General features: G+C 42.6%; 1 protein-coding gene across 43 annotated transcripts in view; it reads left to right on the top strand.

Annotated features, from left to right (window-relative positions):
* The window catches only part of NEDD4L (NEDD4 like E3 ubiquitin protein ligase), a 367,516-nt gene that overhangs the window by 256,795 nt on the left and 93,458 nt on the right, over positions 1-17,263 (top strand). For 4 of the 43 annotated variants that reach the window (XM_077974720.1, XM_077974719.1, XM_077974732.1 and 1 more), the window contains one exon: positions 152-277. The exons of the other annotated variants lie outside the window; for them this stretch is intronic. In XM_077974720.1, coding sequence (XP_077830846.1) covers positions 152-277 — 126 coding nt within the window. The remainder of the gene's footprint in view (positions 1-151; positions 278-17,263) is intronic. 43 annotated transcript variants of the gene reach the window in all.

Raw genomic sequence — 17,263 nt, 5'->3', positions numbered from 1 at the left:
GTTAGCACCCTATTTTTCCTCTGGATGTCCACCGAGAAACCCACTGGTGTGATGGTCATTAAAAAAGAGAGTTGTGTCAGAATGCCCTAAAATCTTAGTGGCTTAACACATCCCAGGTTTATTTCTCATTCGTAACTACCTGTCAACATAGGTTGGCAGGCATTCGGATCCACATGGTCACACAGAGACCCAGGCCGACCGACCCACCCACACGGTCACACAGAGAACTAGGCTGACTGAAGTTTGCGCCGGAGCTTTTCACGGCCTCCACTCGGAGGTGAGACAGGTCACCTTTTCTCATCAGCTGAAACTAGTAAGATGGCCTTCCCTGATCACAAGGAGGCTGGGAAGTGTAGTCGTCTTTTCTCTGTGCCTCGAGAGGAGAGAGAAGTGAAAATTGGCGAGCAATATTTCTATATTAAAAGTGGTTAGAGTGTAGTGCAATGAATCTAGCACCATGAGTTCAGTTTTAAATGCACTGACTCCATTTGTCTAATTCTGTGTCAGTTGGCTGTTTTCTGACCCCTGAGAATAATTTAGTCTGGCTGATTCCCCCACTGTACCAATTGCCTGGCACACGACAAATGCATTTTTGCCTGTAAGACAATCTTTGCCTAGGAAAGACAGCCCTAATTTTTGTGTCTCGTATTTCCCAGTAAGCTAATCTGGAGTCTCAGTTTTTAAGACTGATACACAATTAGATGAAACTAAGGACAAAACATTTGCCACTTTTAACTGCTGATAAGTGAAACTGGGATTCCCCCCACCCCATGGATACAGTGAACATTTGCCAGCAGCTGGTAATGGCTAGTATAAAAATGTATTCAATTTTCCCTTTCCTTCCTCTCCTTCCACCCTTCCAGCTACCGCCACCCCCGCCCCCCACCCCGCCAAACACTTATGCTCTTTTAGAGAAAAGCAACCCCAGTTCTCTTACCTGGGATTATTAACTAGTATAAAAAGCACATTCCTATAAACGATCTGGCCTTTAATTACCTGTAACTCTGTAGGAAACCCCCTGGGAAAAGTAGCACAAAAGAAAACAGCTCTGGGGGTCTGTGAGAGGCACACAGTTCACACCCCTAAAGGACAGAGCGAGCACTCAAGCGCACAGCTTTGGGTGCCCTCTGAGGCGTGCAGGAGGGACTGGCTGGTGACAGTGGGTATCAACCATGGAAGTTCATGGAAGATTAAACCGCAAGTTCCCACGCTGGGCCAAGTGGCTGCCAGGACTCCTTGGAGGCGCTGACCCTGAGTGGTCCTTCCACCTCAGCGTCCGCTCTCACTGCTGCCTCTGTGGCTTCCCCTTTCCTTCCAAGTGGAGACCAGATGCCTCGAGGCGCTCCCCACCCCACCCCAGCCAGGTTGTCCTCTGCTGGGTGGCATTTTCCTTTGTGCTTTCTGGGGCTTTCACCACCCCACTGGGCATAACACTCCACAGGCTCCCCTGGGAGGGGTGCCCCCACCTCACCCGCTGCCTCACTTCTCAGCCCCTCTTCCCATCCAAGGGCTCCCTGGGCCACCCCCACCCTAGTCGCTCCTCTACTCTCTCATAGTACTTTATTTTTACCTTACTCCTGGCTCGCATTGCACTCTATCTTGTATTTATAGGTAGTTCTATATATGTCTCCTTTTGCATCCTTTTCTCAAAGCTTCTGTGAGGCCAGGGATGGTTTTATGCCTTTTCTCATCCCCTTATGTTCTAGTATAGTGCTTTACACATGATTAAATTCTCATCAGATGTTGAATGAATGAGCTTATTATGCATTACTTCTTAGTACAAGGAAGTATTTGGAATGTAAGCTCTGAAACGTTGATATTCTTTGGATGCTTGGATTACATACAATGTCCTAAATAAACTTTTGCCTGTTAAGTAGAAGTCAGTCTGGAAAGTGATACCTTTAGATCCATACAATGTTTATAAGGCACATGAATGGACAACCACACTGTTTTTTGCTCTTTTATGTGTTTAGGTTGCTGACAGCCCAAAATATATTAGCTTGCCTTTGGGCTAGGATATACCTAAAGTTGTATTTTTCTCTCACATCATTTTCCTGGGTTTTTATCATATCCAACTTCGTAATGTCCAGGAATTTGAGATTAATTCCTCAAACCTGTCAAATAATACAAGAGGAAACTTATATAATACAGAGCAAACTTGGTTAGTCAGTAGCTGCTACAGGCCATACATGGATTTGTTTCTTCAGGTGGGAGGATAATTGTGTCCATGGACTCTTCTTCATTAACTGACGGATCAAATTATTTTATGAAGCCATGATGAGAAAGGGCTTGTGTTCTTGGGAAAATCAATGCCAATGTAGTTAATGCACCGATCTAGCTGGTTTTTAATTTAAAGAGCAAATTATCTTCTGGAATAGTAATAAATCCCCCTTTGGAATACCAAGAAGACATCAGCTCTTGGATATGGGCTAATTACCATATGCTTCGATGTCGTAAAAAGGCACAGCAATTTTAATAACCCAGGTTGTGTACAAGAAAAAGCTCTTGCTTCTGAAGAATCCATCAACCGTGCGCTATCATCACGTAATAATAAACTGCTGTTTACTTAATGCTGTTTTTTATTTAAAGTTTTAATTAACATAACCTAGTCTTTGCAAAACATCTGATTACCTTTGACTCATATGTTTTCTGGTGTATAATAATGGGTTCTCATGAGTTGTTTATTTTATAAGATCTCCTGTTTACTCAGAGTAAGGAAGAATTTTTTTTGAGGTAAGGTCTTGCTCTGTCGCTGAGGCTGGAATGAGTGGTGCTGTCTCAACTCACCACAGCCTCTACCTCCTGGGCTCAAGCAATCCTCCCACTTCGCCGGGACCACAGGCACATGCCACCATGCCTGACTCATTATTCTATTTTTTGTAGAGATGGGTTCTCATTATGTTGCCTAGGCTGATCTCGAACTCCTGGGCTCAAGTGATCCTTCCACCTTGGCCTCCCAAAGTGCTGGGATTACAGGCCTGAACCACCGTGCCCAACCAGGAAATTTTGGTATTAGGAAGTTTTCCACATACCTTTTGTCTTTGGTGCCATGAACACCTATTTTTTCTAATTTTTATACCAACCTTTCACTTTGACACATGGGAAATCTGATAAGGAATCAGTATCACGGAAATACACATCACAGTTTCTGCTTGCCACTTTCTTCCAAAATAAACCCAAGGATTCCCCTTTTCCACCACCAACTTAATTTAGATAACCAAGATAAATGAGAAGGTTTTCACACTCCATGGTGGGATTTCTTATCAAGGCTATTGAATTTGGTTTGGCACTGACTAATTTTGGTATCCATGTTTTTTTAGAGTAAGTTGTAGCTAGGGTGGTGGGGTGATGGGGAAACTCTCAATGAATGGCTCTAAATTCAGTATTTTATTCTTTAACCAGGCAGCTGTTCACACACATTTCTTGGGAAGTGGCTAAATAAAAATATGGCAGCTCTGAAATGAACAGAAACTGTTGCTCTTTCAAAAACCAGCAGCTACAAATATGTGATTTTTGTTCTACAAATACTTATTTTTCTGTGCTATTCTCATTGTTTTTATTCCGTTAAACTCCCAGACCACGTTGATTTTTTTCCTTTTATTTTTTGAGCTCATAGGTAAAAGGAGTTGAAGTGATTTTCTTTTTTTATTACTATTATTTTTTGTAGAGACAGGGGTTCTTGCTATGTTATAGCCCAGGCTGGTCTTGAACTCCTGGCCTCAGGCAATCCTCCTGCCTCAGCCTCCCAAAGTGCACCCAGTCTCAAGTTTTTTTTCACATTATATATTTGTGTTCTTCCTGTTTTTAACTAATGGTCTCCATGATTTAGGCTATATTAAAATAACAATAAAAACACAGGAGATACAACAGAATTCATTTGGTTGGCCACTGGAGCTTTTTTTCCTTTTTCTTTTTAAATTGACTTTGTTTTTTTGGAGCAGTTTTAGGTTCAGAGCGTAATAGAGAGGAAGACACAGAAATTTCCCATATATTTCCCCCATACGGGCACAGCCTCCCTCATCATCAGCATCCTTCACCAGTGTGGTACGTTTGTTATGGTTGATGAGCCGACATTGGCACATCATCACCTCAAGTCCATAGTTTACACTAGGGTTTGTTCTTGGTGTTGTACACGCTGTGGGTTTGGACATGTATCCACTATTATAGTGTCATACAGAATAATTTCACTGCCCTAAAAATCCTCTGTGCTTCATCTGTTTATCCCTCCCATGCCCATAAACCCTGGCAACCACTCATCCTTTTACTGATTTTTACAGTTCTGCCTCTTCCAGGATATCATGCAGTTGGTGGAATAATGCAGTGTGTAACCTTTTCACAGTGGCTTCTTTTACTTAGTAATATGCTTTTAAGGTTCCTCCGTGCCTCTTCGTGGCCTGATAGATCATTTCTTTTTAGTGCTGGGATGATATTCCACTGTCTGGAAATGCCGCCGCTTAGTCAGTCATTCATGTACTGAAGGACATCTGTGTTGCTCCCAACTTTTGGCAATTATGAATAAAGCTGCTATGAGCTTTTAAAAGAATAGTTTAAATGAAATTTCAATACTTTAATATTTGAAATAGTTTAGTTGATCCTATAGCCTCAGAAAGCACAGTTTTCTGAGCTGGGTGTCATGTTGAGTAGTAGTAGAGTGCCGTGCTGTGTGCTCAGGTGCTGTGCTGTGAGAAGGAATGATAGGAGCAGATTCTGTATAAGCAGATACACGACCACTCACAGCTGCGCTTTGGCACCCAGGGCAGGCGAATAAAAAGGGGGCAAGATTTTTTTAGGGGAAATTCCTGGCAGAAAGTAGAGATTTTCTTCAGAATGTACAGATTTATTTTGGGGGGGGGGTGGTTAGGGGCAACAGTTGTTTTAAGCAGACTTTTGAAGGAGTTTGGTTTGGTGAGTGAAACAGTATTTCATTTTTGATTGCCTTTGTTTTTCCAGCAAGAAAGCTACTCCTGGTGTGTGGGCACAGACCAAAAGGATTTGGGCAAGACAGAGGGAGCTTGTGTGTGCCCCCAGACCGCAGTCATACCACAGTTGTCAGATCTCTTCGGGGCAGACCTTCAGACAGTCTCCTAATCTCTCTTGTGGAATTTAAGTTTGACCCACAGGTAGCATTTTTAATTTTGGTGGTGCCCACATGTTCATAAGGAACCTTAAGACACTATTAGTTAAGAAGGAGATTGCCCTATGCACTTCAGCCTTGCAAGAGCTTCCTAGTTGATCCAGGGATGAGGTGTATCTATCACTCAGTCCTCCAGGTCTTTTCTTCCTAAAGCAGGCTTTGGAGTAAAGCTAGATTGGTCTTTGCCTATGTCTGAGTTTCCCAGTGTCTGGTGTACCAAACTACTACCAGTTCGGCTGAAAACAGCAGACATTTGTCCTCTGACAGGTTTGGAGGCCACTTCAAAGTAGGTGTCACTGGACTGAAGTCAGGATGTCCGCAGGGCTGCACTCCCTCCAGAGCCTCTAGGAACGCATCTGCCGCTTGCTCCCTCCAGCTTCTGTGGGCTGCCAGCAGGCTCCAGCCTCGGTCGCTAGGGCTGCCTTGCCTCCTCTGCTGTGTCGGATCTCCTTCTGCATCTCTCTTAGAAGGACACTTGTGGGCCGGGTACAGTGGCTCACACCTGTAATCCCAGCACTTTGGGAGGCCAAGGCAGGTGGATCACTTGAGGTCAGGAGTTTGAGACCAGCCTGACCAACATGGTGAAACCCTGTCTCTACTAAAAATACAAAAATTAGCCGGGCGTGGTGGTACATGCCTGTAATTTCAGCTATTTGGGAGGCTGAGGCAGGAGAGCTGCTTGAACCTGGGAGGTGGAGGTTGCATTGAGCTGAGATCGTGCCATTGCACTCCAGCCTGGGCAACAGAGCAAGACTCTGCCTCAACATAAAAAATAATCATTATTACTGGGTGTGTTGGCACTCATCTGTAATCCCAGCTACTTGGGAGGCTGAGGCACAAGAATCACTTGAACCCAGGAGGTGGAGGTTGCAGTGAGCCGAGATCACACCGGTACACTTAGAGACAGAGTGAGATTCTGTCTCTAAATGGATAAATAAATAAATAGAAATAAACAAGGACACTTGTGATTGCATTTAGGGCCCAGGACAATCCCCCATTTCAGAACCTTTCATTTAATCACATCTGCAAAGGCATTTTCATGTAAGGTAACACTGATAGGTTTCAGGGGTCAGGACCTAATAAATTTTGTGAGCCAGTATTCAGCCTGCTGTCTCCCAGTTTCAACAAGGGTGGGGCAGCTTATGGATGAAAGTGTCAAAAAATTCAGATTCTGTCCTACAGGGCTCATCTTACCCTGCAGCTGAGTTGAGTGATTATTGAGAACTTACTACGTGTTGATGCTGTTGCTTAGCACTGTGGGAGATACAGAGATACATAAAACTCTGCTTGCCCCAAGGTTGCTTGTGGTTTTGTTGGAAGAGAAGACGTGTGTGTAAAATTAGTCATAAGAAAAAGGTCGTGTTTGATCCTGAGAGCCAGATAGTGGTCCCAGCAGTGAGCATCCAAGCCCGTATCTCCCAAATAGGAGACTTTGTAGGCTGAAAACTGGCTCACAGATTTATTAGGTCCTGACCCCTGGAACTTGTCAGCATTGCCTTACATGAAAATGCCTCTGCAGATGTGATTAAATGAAGGATCCTGATATGGGGCGTTGTCCTGAATGAGCTGGGTGGACCCCAAATGCAGTCAACAAGTGTCCTTGTAAGCCCCTGCGCCTGTTCTCTTGGTAGGTATCTCTGTGTGTTGGAACGTTTGACCAGAGACAGATTTCGGTGATCATATCCATATTTGACTGTTTCCTGTTCCATAATTTTTCACTGTCTCCGAGTCTTTTCCTGGGAGCCCCCTCTTACAAGTGCACCTTTCTGTGTTGATTATTCTTCCCTGTTATGCTTTGATGATCCCTTTTTCTATTCTTCAGTGGCTTTTTCTCCAATAAAATAGCAATTTAAATTCTTGAAGGGAAACAATTTAAAAATGATGTCTCAGGGTTAACAAGTATGATTAGAGTCATCTAAATCAGTGATACTAATTGAGAATAAAATCAAGGAGACTTACATTTACAGTAGATGAATCTCTGATAATATGCTATACCGTTTTGGGTAATTTAAATCTGTGCTAGTTCACCCTGTCTACATGAATGTCATATCTTAGTGTAAATTATAGAAATATCCCTATAAAAGAAAAAAACAATTTTTTTTCTGTATATGTTTTAAGGGAACCTGAATTTCTTTGGGTTGTAATGCATGATACTGATAGTATTCTGGGAATTCCTGATGTTCAGCCTATCCCTGGAACCCTGGTTATCTTAGTAAAATCTGCAGCAACAATATGGAAGACAATCCTGAATTTTCCACTGCACAATTAGGGCTTGATTCACCATATGACTTGGGCAAATTACTTAACATTTTGAAACCACACTTTTCTGATTTTCGAAATAAGACTAATAATGGTTTCTGCCTTAGGATTATTGAGATGATTAAATGAAATAACGCATGTGCAGTGTTTAGAACACTGCCTTAACGTTTGTCTTTTCCTTCTCTCTCCCCGTTTTTCCTTTAAAAAAAAAAAAAAACGACATGTTTGTGGTCTGGGTGAGTTTATGGGCTCCCTTTAGTGCAGCACTTCTAAGTAATCACTGTTCTCTCGGGTTCATTCCATTGAGCACATGATGACAAACATTTCTGGGGATATCATGTCACCTTGGATATAGAACAGGCTCCTAAATTACATTTTGTATGACAATATCTCACTGTATTTTTGTTCTCTTGAATTGCAGCGTAGCATATTATTTCTTCCAGCAAAAAGCAAAATTAAATAAATAAGTGATTAAGTTGCTGGCTGTAGCTAATACTGATTCATGACATGACTGAGGATTACTTAGCCATCACGTTGAATTGATGACAGTTGCCTTCTAAATATTATCTTTAGTCACATCCCTCGAATGTTTGCAGTGACTTTCACTCCTCAACTAGAATATGCACATTTACATACACATGTGATAAGGCTGAAGAAGGCTTGTGGCTCAACACGGTTTGGTCTTGTACGCACAGTAACCATTCTGTAGTTTGTGATTCTGTTTTATTAGAAATTCTCACTTGACTTTCAAGAGAATAAAAGAGGATTCCTCCTACACAAAGCTGCTAATTGTTCGCACACTGTGTGCATCCCGCATGATAAGCGATTTGAGAAGGTGCCACATCGGTGCCTTTATCCGAGTGTCACCTCCTGTCTTCAGTTCCCTTTGCAGGGTGAGGGGAGAGGGAGATGCTTGAGCTTGGCTGAAACAAATGTGTTTTTGTCCCCTTGACTTCTTGAATTGCAGCTTAGCATATGAATAGCAGTGATACATTTCTTGGCTGCTAGACATCAAGGTATTTCTTTGACAGATTGATGCCTGAAAAGAAAAATACAGTATGTACTAATGAATCAAAACATTTTTTAGTACCTTTGTGTACACTAAATGTATTTTAGTGTCTATTTGGAGCTAGTTGCCATTTACTGTGGGTTTGAAATGCCCTAAGTTACCGTCTATGGAGGGGTAGAATCAATTCACCCACACATTGACAGCTTTTACAGAGAGGTCCTGTAACAGATATGAGTAAGTTGAATTTCATAAATAGATAGGCAGTTTCCTCCCCAATCTTGGTCCCTTTGGGAGATGAATTGGGGTTGGGGTAATGGAGAGTTTCAAAAAGGCTTTCTGGTATCCTTTTTAAAAAATAAAATTTTAAGAGCTTCCCAGTCAGCTGTTCGCAGTTTTTCTCAAGATAGTATCCAAAGTAAGGCTCAAATTTATAGTTTATCCTCCAAATGCCTAAATGGTCCATTTATGATCTGCCAGATGTTACAATGACTAGCTCCTCAAGGAATGATCAAGAATGTGCCAATGTCTGGGCAAGATTTTGATCCAGCAAAAAGAAAAAAAAATAAGAATTGGAGGTTTTACTTTGAAAAGTAAAATCAGCCACATTCGTGACTTCAGAGACTGTACATCTTGTCATGGATGAAAATTTAGATCTTGGCTCCACTGCTTACTCACAGTGTACCCTGGACAAGTTACTAGGCCTTTCTATGTTTTACTATGCTCGTTTGTAACACAGGGATAGATAGCATCTACCTTATAAGGTTGTTGTGAGGATTAAGTGAACTAACTTGTGCAAAGCTCTTAGAATAGTGCTGGGCACAGAGTGGTGAGTGCCTTGTATATGCTAATAGTTGTTGATTTATAGCTTAAAATTAATTGTTTGACGCAAATAGGAGGGTTACCACCCAGGCTTAAATGGAAGTTTTGCAGCACTTTGTACTCTTGAGGATGTATTTGGATTTAATACTACGTTCCATCTAGTGCACCAGTCCTCTCCCAGGCTCATCCTCCTGAACACCTCTCAGTGTTATCCCCACTTCGTAATTGTTATCCCCGCTTTGCAAATGCAGAAGCTGGTCTCAGAGAAGTTAAATAACTACACCAAGTCACCATCCAAAAAGATGCGGGGCCAGGAATAGAGCAAAAGACAGAATACGGAGCCACTCTCATTTTGCTGTCTTTCCCAGCACTCAGTTCTCAGAATTATTCAGGAATGGGAGCAGAGAAACTCTGTAGAGGCCATGCTTGGAGTTTTTTGCACATGGCAGTCAGAGAGTCCCAGCCCAGTTCAGTGCAGTATTACCGAATTCCAGTATATGCTGAGCTCTGTTAGGTGCAGGGGGTTCCAGGATGAATGAGTCTGTGGCCCAGTGGGCAGGGTTTGCCCCTGTGTGCATCTCTGTCTGCTTTACTAGATTTGCTCCTCAGTTTCTAAATTGAAAGTATGTGCATATTGCTTGATTTACAGATTATTAGATAATTTTTTTCAGTTAAACTTTGTCCAAAATAGACACTAAAGACAAAGGAAACTGGTATTATTACAGCAAGGTATATCTCATAAGCTCTGAAAACTGTACACGTGTAAAGAATCTTCAAGTTGCCGAGTCTTAGCCCCACGTTTTATACAGCACAGAAATACAGCACAGAAAGTTTACGTGATTTCCCTTGGGTTCCATAGTGTGTTAGGCACCAGGTTCCTTTAACAGTCTCAGTACTCTTTCCTTTCAACTATGGAAGAAGAGCTCAAATGATTAAATCGATAAAAGAATGACAACCTATAGAGCTCATTTAAGTGTCTGAATATATCAGTTTAGCCCCGAGTATCTGAACTCCTGGGCCATTGCTATTCACTCATCCCTTCTCCTCCTCATGTTCTAGTAAAATTCAGCCCCTGAATATAGTCATTGGAAGTTGAATTTTAATGAAATTGGGTGCTTTGATCAATGGGAAGGTTAGAATTTTGTGGGAATCGTCTATATAGCTGTGACTATGTAGGCCAGCTCCTAAGTACCCCCTGCAATGTGTCACTCTCTCTAGTTTTCTTTCCAGGAAGGTACCCTGTAGAATAACAGTTTAACAGTTTAATTTACCTCTCAGCCATCTGCTCTCTTCTAGGCCTTATGCTAGTTTAGTGCATATCTTCATGATTCCTCTAATAATGCATTGGATTATCAACTATTATCTCCACTTGAGAGACACTCAGGAGGCTGGGGAGCTTACTCAGGGTCAGAGTGAGCGCAGCCGAACAGTTCTGCCAGGATCCCTGTGACTGTTGGAGCAGCCTGTGCTTTTCAAGCAGTTGTCTGTGAATCATAAGATAGAAACGTGGTGGGTATTTCTGCAGCCTTAGTTCTAGCCATTGAAATATCATGGAGTTGAATGCAGAATACCTATTAATGTTTAGGATGACCAGGAAACTGTGCCCAGGCCCCAAGCCCAGCTCTGTCATCAGAGGTGAGTTACCACTGGTGCCATGCCCTTTGGTTCCCTACAGGCACCCTATAGAGGTGCCCACCAGTGTGCACTCGGAAGTGCAATGGGACACATCATATTCCCTTGTTGCCCCTGCCCCAGTGGTTGGGGGATTCACTGAGAACCTCAGCATGGTGAGAGAATGTCACTGAAGCTCCTGGATCCATGCTGGTTGGTGTCCCAGTTACTTTGTAGATTCCAGAATCTTTTGTAGTCTAGCCTGAGGAGATTACTATAGATGACACAATTTTCTTTGGGATTGTAGGCTTTATGTTTCATACAACCGGTATATACATAAATCGCCTCATGAGCGTATCATGTCTGTACGTTGGTGAATAACCTCCCACTAGATAATGTTTTAAAGGAGAAAAAAAAGAAGTCATTTCTAAAATTCCAAGAGAGTGTCCCCATTTTGAAGTTAGACCAAGGTTTTTAGCCTTATTTAGTCTTGCATGTTGCTCCTTATGCTACCTTTTATTGCTTCATGAAGTTATTTTTTAAGGGATACTTTCTAACATTCCATCCCACTTTTTAAAGCTCTTTCATATACTTTGTCCTCACAGAATAGAACAGGGTTTCTCAAATTGCGCACACTGAACTCTGCAACACAACAGTTCCTTCATTGGAGACTAGATGAATTGAACCACTGGCTTTCTGAAAATAACTGTATGCTTTCCAGTTGGCCAGCCTTGGCAGGGACCCACTACTCCTCCTGTTTCTCAACAATTTAAAATATTCACTAACAGTAGCTTAATAACATTCAATAGTAACTTGCAGCAGCCTTTCATATACCCTAACATCTGAGATATCTACCAGTTTATGAAATAGAACGTGCAGATGGTCCTAGCCCCGTTTTCCAGATGAGGACCCTCGTCCAGGGAAGGATTGGTGCCCATTTAGCTAGCTCTTTCCCAACAAGCAACAGTACCCAAGGCTCCATGCCCCAGGCCTGGGAGGACCCCTTCCATGGCGTACTTCAGATCTCCACCTGTGACTTTGAACACATGCATCAAGATGATGAACTTCTTGGAGATAGTGCTTTCCTTGTCTCTTCTACCTTGTAGTCATCAGTAGAGAGCAGGCCGTGCAACAGAAGTGGATTTGAGAACTGGGACTAGGGTGAGACAAGAGAGGCATCAGAGTGCAAAAGTGAAGTAGACACTTGCCATCAGCACTGGGCAGCCCTGCTCCTGGGGCCTTACTTAACTCATCCTGGTGGGTTTTCCAAATGGCGGGGGTGCACAACCACTTGCAAGCATGGGCACTTGAATTGTAGCCCGTGTACACAGTGATTCTTGGAAAAAGTTATGAGTAATGAATGGAACTTTTCTCTCCCAGGTTGATCTTGTGTTTTGAGACATAAAGAGTCAAAGGTCAGTGCCTAGGATGCTCATTCTTACTGTCTTTGGTAGTTTGATTGTTGAAGGCTTTTGATGCGACATTGAAGTTAATATTGGGGGCATTTTGCTCCTCTGGGATTTTCTCTAAAGCACCCTCACATTTCCCCTGTCATGTTCCTGGACTTTCCTGGCTTGGATGCTAGCCCCACTGTGTGTCCCCATTTATAGCCCTGTGTGGCCTGGCTCCTTGTTCTGGAAACTGTGTAGCTTTTGCTCTTGATCTTAAACACAACTCAGTCGTGCAAGAAGCTCTGCCTTAGGTCTCAGCTTCTTGGGGATTTCCCTGGCAGCCACGTAGTGAACTATGTCACACTCTCTGTTTTACCCATTAATTAGGAAATACTCTGGTACATGCAGCTTTGCTTGCTGATCTTTTTTTAAGTACTCTGGGGGCAAAAGGAAAAGCAGCTGGAGGATAAGGACATAACTTTCTTCAAATTAAGCCATCCTGACCCGTGGTAGAGATTAGCCACTAAGAAACAGTGGAAACAAATAACTCTTTCACTCTTGAGTGTTAGAGTGAAAGAGAGTCTGGTTCAAATCCTAGTCCTGCCACTTTCTAGTTACAGAAACTTACATTACTTTTATTTTGATGTTTCAAGGAGATCGGAGTTAAAGAAAAATGAGCACCAGATTACTAGAACATTCTTATAGAGTTGCCCAAGAATGGAATGGACACCTTCCAGAGTGGAGGGGAGGGAGGAGGATTGGACAGTAGTCCTCAACTGGGAGCACTTCTTCCCCCTGCCCCCACACCTGACTCCCAGGGACATTTGACAGTTGTGGATTGCACAAAACTGAGGGGTGACAGTTGCTGCTATATCTAGCGAGCAGAAGCCAGAGATGCTTCCAAATTCCTTACGAAGCACAGGACGGCCCTTGCAGAAAGAATTATCTAGCTCCAAATGTTAATAATGCTGACTTTGAGATACGCTAGTCAGAAGTAACATTTATTGGCTAGGGGCAGTGGCTTATACCTGTAATCCCAACACTTTGGGAAGCCAACGTGGGAGGATCACTTAAGCCCAGGATTTTGAGACCACCTGGTCAAAACCCTATCTCTACCAAAAAAAAAATTATATCTATCTATATTAGCCTGATGTGGTAGTACATGCCTGTAGTCTTAGCTACTCAGGAAGCTGAAGTGGGAGGAGTGCTTGGACCCAGGAGTTTGAAGCTACAGTGAGCTATGTTTGTGACACTGCAGTTCAGCCTGGGCAACATAACAAGACTCTGTCTCAGTTAAAAAAGAAAGAACATTTGTTGAATCTAACTGTCCCATTTAGTATCAATGACTGTGCAAGATAAAGTGGTTTTTATGCTCACTTTGGATGAGATTGACCTTTGGTGATTGAGAAACCTTCCTTTGGTTGTTCAGCTGCTTCTAGATAGACATGGGATTTTAAACTAGCCATCTATATGTCTAAAACCCATCCCCTTTCCACAAACCCATTAGGTAGGTAGCTCCCTATCACTGATGATGTTCAGAGCTAAGCAGGGTGAGCACCCACTTGAAAGCAGGGATGGATGAGGATACAAGCCTAAGATATATGTTGCACTAAATGACTTTTGAGGTCCCGCCTAAGGATCACATTCTCTGATTCTATTTTGAAATGGGATTTGTTTTTTTAGCCCCAGTATTAGAGTGGCAGCCAGATATCCCTTCGCCGTGACTAGTGAAATCCCTGTGCTTTGTACACCTGTGAATCTTACTCCTATTAATATCCCAGCCCTATCAGGCCAGAGCACTGGGGTTCCAAACAGGGGCAGCCAGAAATGCACCATCTTCTGCATCTCATCTGCATTCCGGGCCCAGGCAGTTATTTTTACCTCCATGTGTAAATGGGTCCAGTGATTTCTCATTTAGGAGAACAGCAGAGGCACAAGTGAGGAGAGCTGGAGAAGGAGGGGAACCTATTGTATACTCTGAGATTGCAATTTAGTATTAGTTTGCTGATCAGTGTCACTCCACTAGTTTAATAAGTAATTATAGTTTCTCTTTTGTAAACAAGGAAAACAGGTAGCTTCACCCAGTGGTTGTCAGCCCTGGCCAAAAATTAGAATAAGGTAGAGTGCTTTTAAATCACACCTACAACTGAGCCCCTCCCCCAGAAATTTAATTTTCTGAGGTGAGGCCTGAGTACAGTGATTTGAGAACTTCGCAGGGATTCTGGTGTCTAAGCAGCCCGGTGTCTTAAGATTCTGGTTAACGGCACATCTCAGTGCTGCGCATTCTGCCCCAGTACCTGCTGGTGTTACTCTGTCACCAAGAGACTAGAAAAAGAGTGAGTTGGGCCCTGTTTCTCAGCGTGTCTTCAGTGGATTGTAGGGAGGAGGCCCATATTCTGTGCCTAAACAAGCACCTGCTAGACTCTAAAATCTAGTTAATGGAAGTTTCTCCTCATCCTTGGACATCCTTGTTTTATATGGTATATTTCAAAATATGTATAATCTTTTGCTTAATTTGTTTTACAGAGCTTTGAAGTTTTCCTCTACACACTCTTCTCATCAACCTGATGTGTGGAAAGAAGGAATTTTTCTTTTCCATTGTTGTCATCTAAAATTGTTATGTGGTGTGGGGCGGGGTGGGGAGGGAGCGGGGGGACTTGGCTTTAACTACTTCGGAGTTTTCAGGGAAATGTTTTTATAACAACCTAGTTAATGACTTGACTTTATGATAGATTCCGTTCCTTCATTCATTTTGTCCTCCAGAGACTTTTATACCCAGCAAAGTGGACCATGGTGTATGATTCAAGAAGGGTGAGGAGTACGTCTTTCTTTGGAAAGGCAGGGATGGAAGGTTGTGGTTTAGTTTAGAAAGGGGAAGCAGGAAAGGAGAGCCGCAGAAGGTAAGCACTATTCTCAGGCCAGATCGGTTTCAAGGAAGAGGACATATGGAAGGATCTAGAAAATGATTTCTTTAGAATTGCCCATGTCCGGGTCCCCTGGAAAGTCTTTGTATATCCCTAGAGCTGTGCATGCTCCAGTTTGAAGAGCTCTGCTTTAAAAGATATCGGGTGTGGGCGGGGGGGTAGGGCATGGGGGGAGTGAAGTAAAAAAATAAAAAGTATTCTGTTCCATTTGTTTTTTCTTTCAAACTTACATGTTACTCATTTCGTTTTTCTATTAAAATATAGATGAGGGAAGAAGGGCACATGGCAAGATTTGGCAAGTGTAATTCATGAGGGAATATGGAGTTGGGGATGACAACATAGCATACTAGGATTTTTGAGCAGGGATTGGGGGAGCCTGTTCATGTTTTCCTTACAACTCTGGTGCATGAAGTACAGCTTCTCCATCACGATGGAAGACTGCCTGGGTTCATGTTTTGGCCACTCCCCACTAGCTCTGTGACCTTGGGCAAGTTTCTTTCTTCTTTTTTTTTGAAATGGAATTTCATTCTTGTCGCCTAGGCAGTCTGTGAGGCAGGAAGCACACTGGCAGGACTCCAGCTTTGCGGAGAGTTCCTGCCTTCCTTTTTTTCCTTTTTGTCCAATAAGTCCCGTTTTTCTCACCCTTTAAATTGTGAGCCTAATTTTTTGTGGTCATGTGACGAGGACCCCTCTTTAGCTGAACTAAGGAGAAGTCCTGCAACAGATCTAACTAGGATGCCAATGCTTGCATTGAGGCTGTTTAATGGAGACTTTATGAAAAGTTCGCTAGTGTCCTTGCATAAACCTATATGACTCTAGTTCAGAGCCTTCAGTAATTACAATTCAAGAATAAAACCACACAGCACTTCTATTGCCATGTAATTTGTTGTTGCTGGCTTGTGACATTCCACATATCCCAACTATGAGCCAGCCAGGCAGTGGGATGGACTGTGAGGTTCAGATGCCCTGAGATATGTGAGGAAGAGCTTTTAGCAATAAATATGAAAATGAAATCAAAGTAAAAACTGGCATTGAACTGCTGGTGTACTTAGGGTTACTTTTACCCAAATCCAAATCATTTCTTGACACCGCATGGTTACTAAGAGTGTCTGTCATTCAGTATTTGAGATTAAGATCTGTTCTTTGGTAGTTAAGTTCAGAGAAAAAATATAGGATCTAGAAGTATCATTGCTATTTTTTCCTTGATACGTTTAATCTGGTATTAAAATTGCTTGCAGAAGATTTGATTTTAAAAGAGTAGAAAAGTGACACTTATCCTGGTAAAATTATCCTGAAATCTTGAGAAATTAAGACAAATTGCACCATAAAACCAGAAGCACAAAATTAAACAATATTATAAAGAGAACCCAGTGACACATTTTCCTTCTAAATTGACTTTCAAATTAACTTTTAAATTAAGTTCAATCTCATATCAGTTTGCTTTGTAAGAAGTAGAATATATGTAAATGTTTGCCTTATTTTTAGTATATTATATTCATTAAAATGTTTCAGTTTATTCAGCAAATACATTTAGCATTTCTTTCACAAGAAAGACAGTGGAGGAACAATTAATAATAGGACGCCAGTAATACCTGAGGGGTTTCTACATCTGCATTTTTTGCAAAAATAAAATAACCTTGTAAGAAGCTGTCAGTGGCATTGTGCAGCTGGACAGCTTTGGAGTAGATGTAACAGATAACTGTGATGCCAGGCTGTGCCCCAGAACCTGTAAGCATGACAAGCTCTGGCTTCTTCCCTCCTCTGAAAAAGTACAACATTCAAGAGGCAGTTGTTTCCCCTAGATCTGTAACCAAGCATGTCTGGGTGAAAGGGGAAGACATGTCTTCACAGAGAGGAGAATAAAGGCGGTGACTGTCGGGGTGACAGGCAGTATGGACTGTGCTGCAGGCAGCTTCCGTGCCTGGATGGTGGGATAGCCAGTCCTGCGCTCAGTGCGAGTCTCAGGCAGTGACTTGGCCACGCCTTCCTTGGGCTACTTCTTCCTCCGCCGTCCTCCACGTTTGCTTTGTGTCAGTGTCAAGTCAGTAATGCTGGTCTGCAGCTCCCAGCCCTCCTGATGGGCACTGCACTGAGGCCTTAGTGGGCATTACCTGAT

The sequence above is a fragment of the Macaca mulatta genome, chromosome 18 (genome assembly GCF_049350105.2).
Source record: "Macaca mulatta isolate MMU2019108-1 chromosome 18, T2T-MMU8v2.0, whole genome shotgun sequence".
NCBI lineage: Eukaryota > Metazoa > Chordata > Mammalia > Primates > Cercopithecidae > Macaca > Macaca mulatta.
This window is presented reverse-complemented; position numbering and strand designations above follow the sequence as displayed.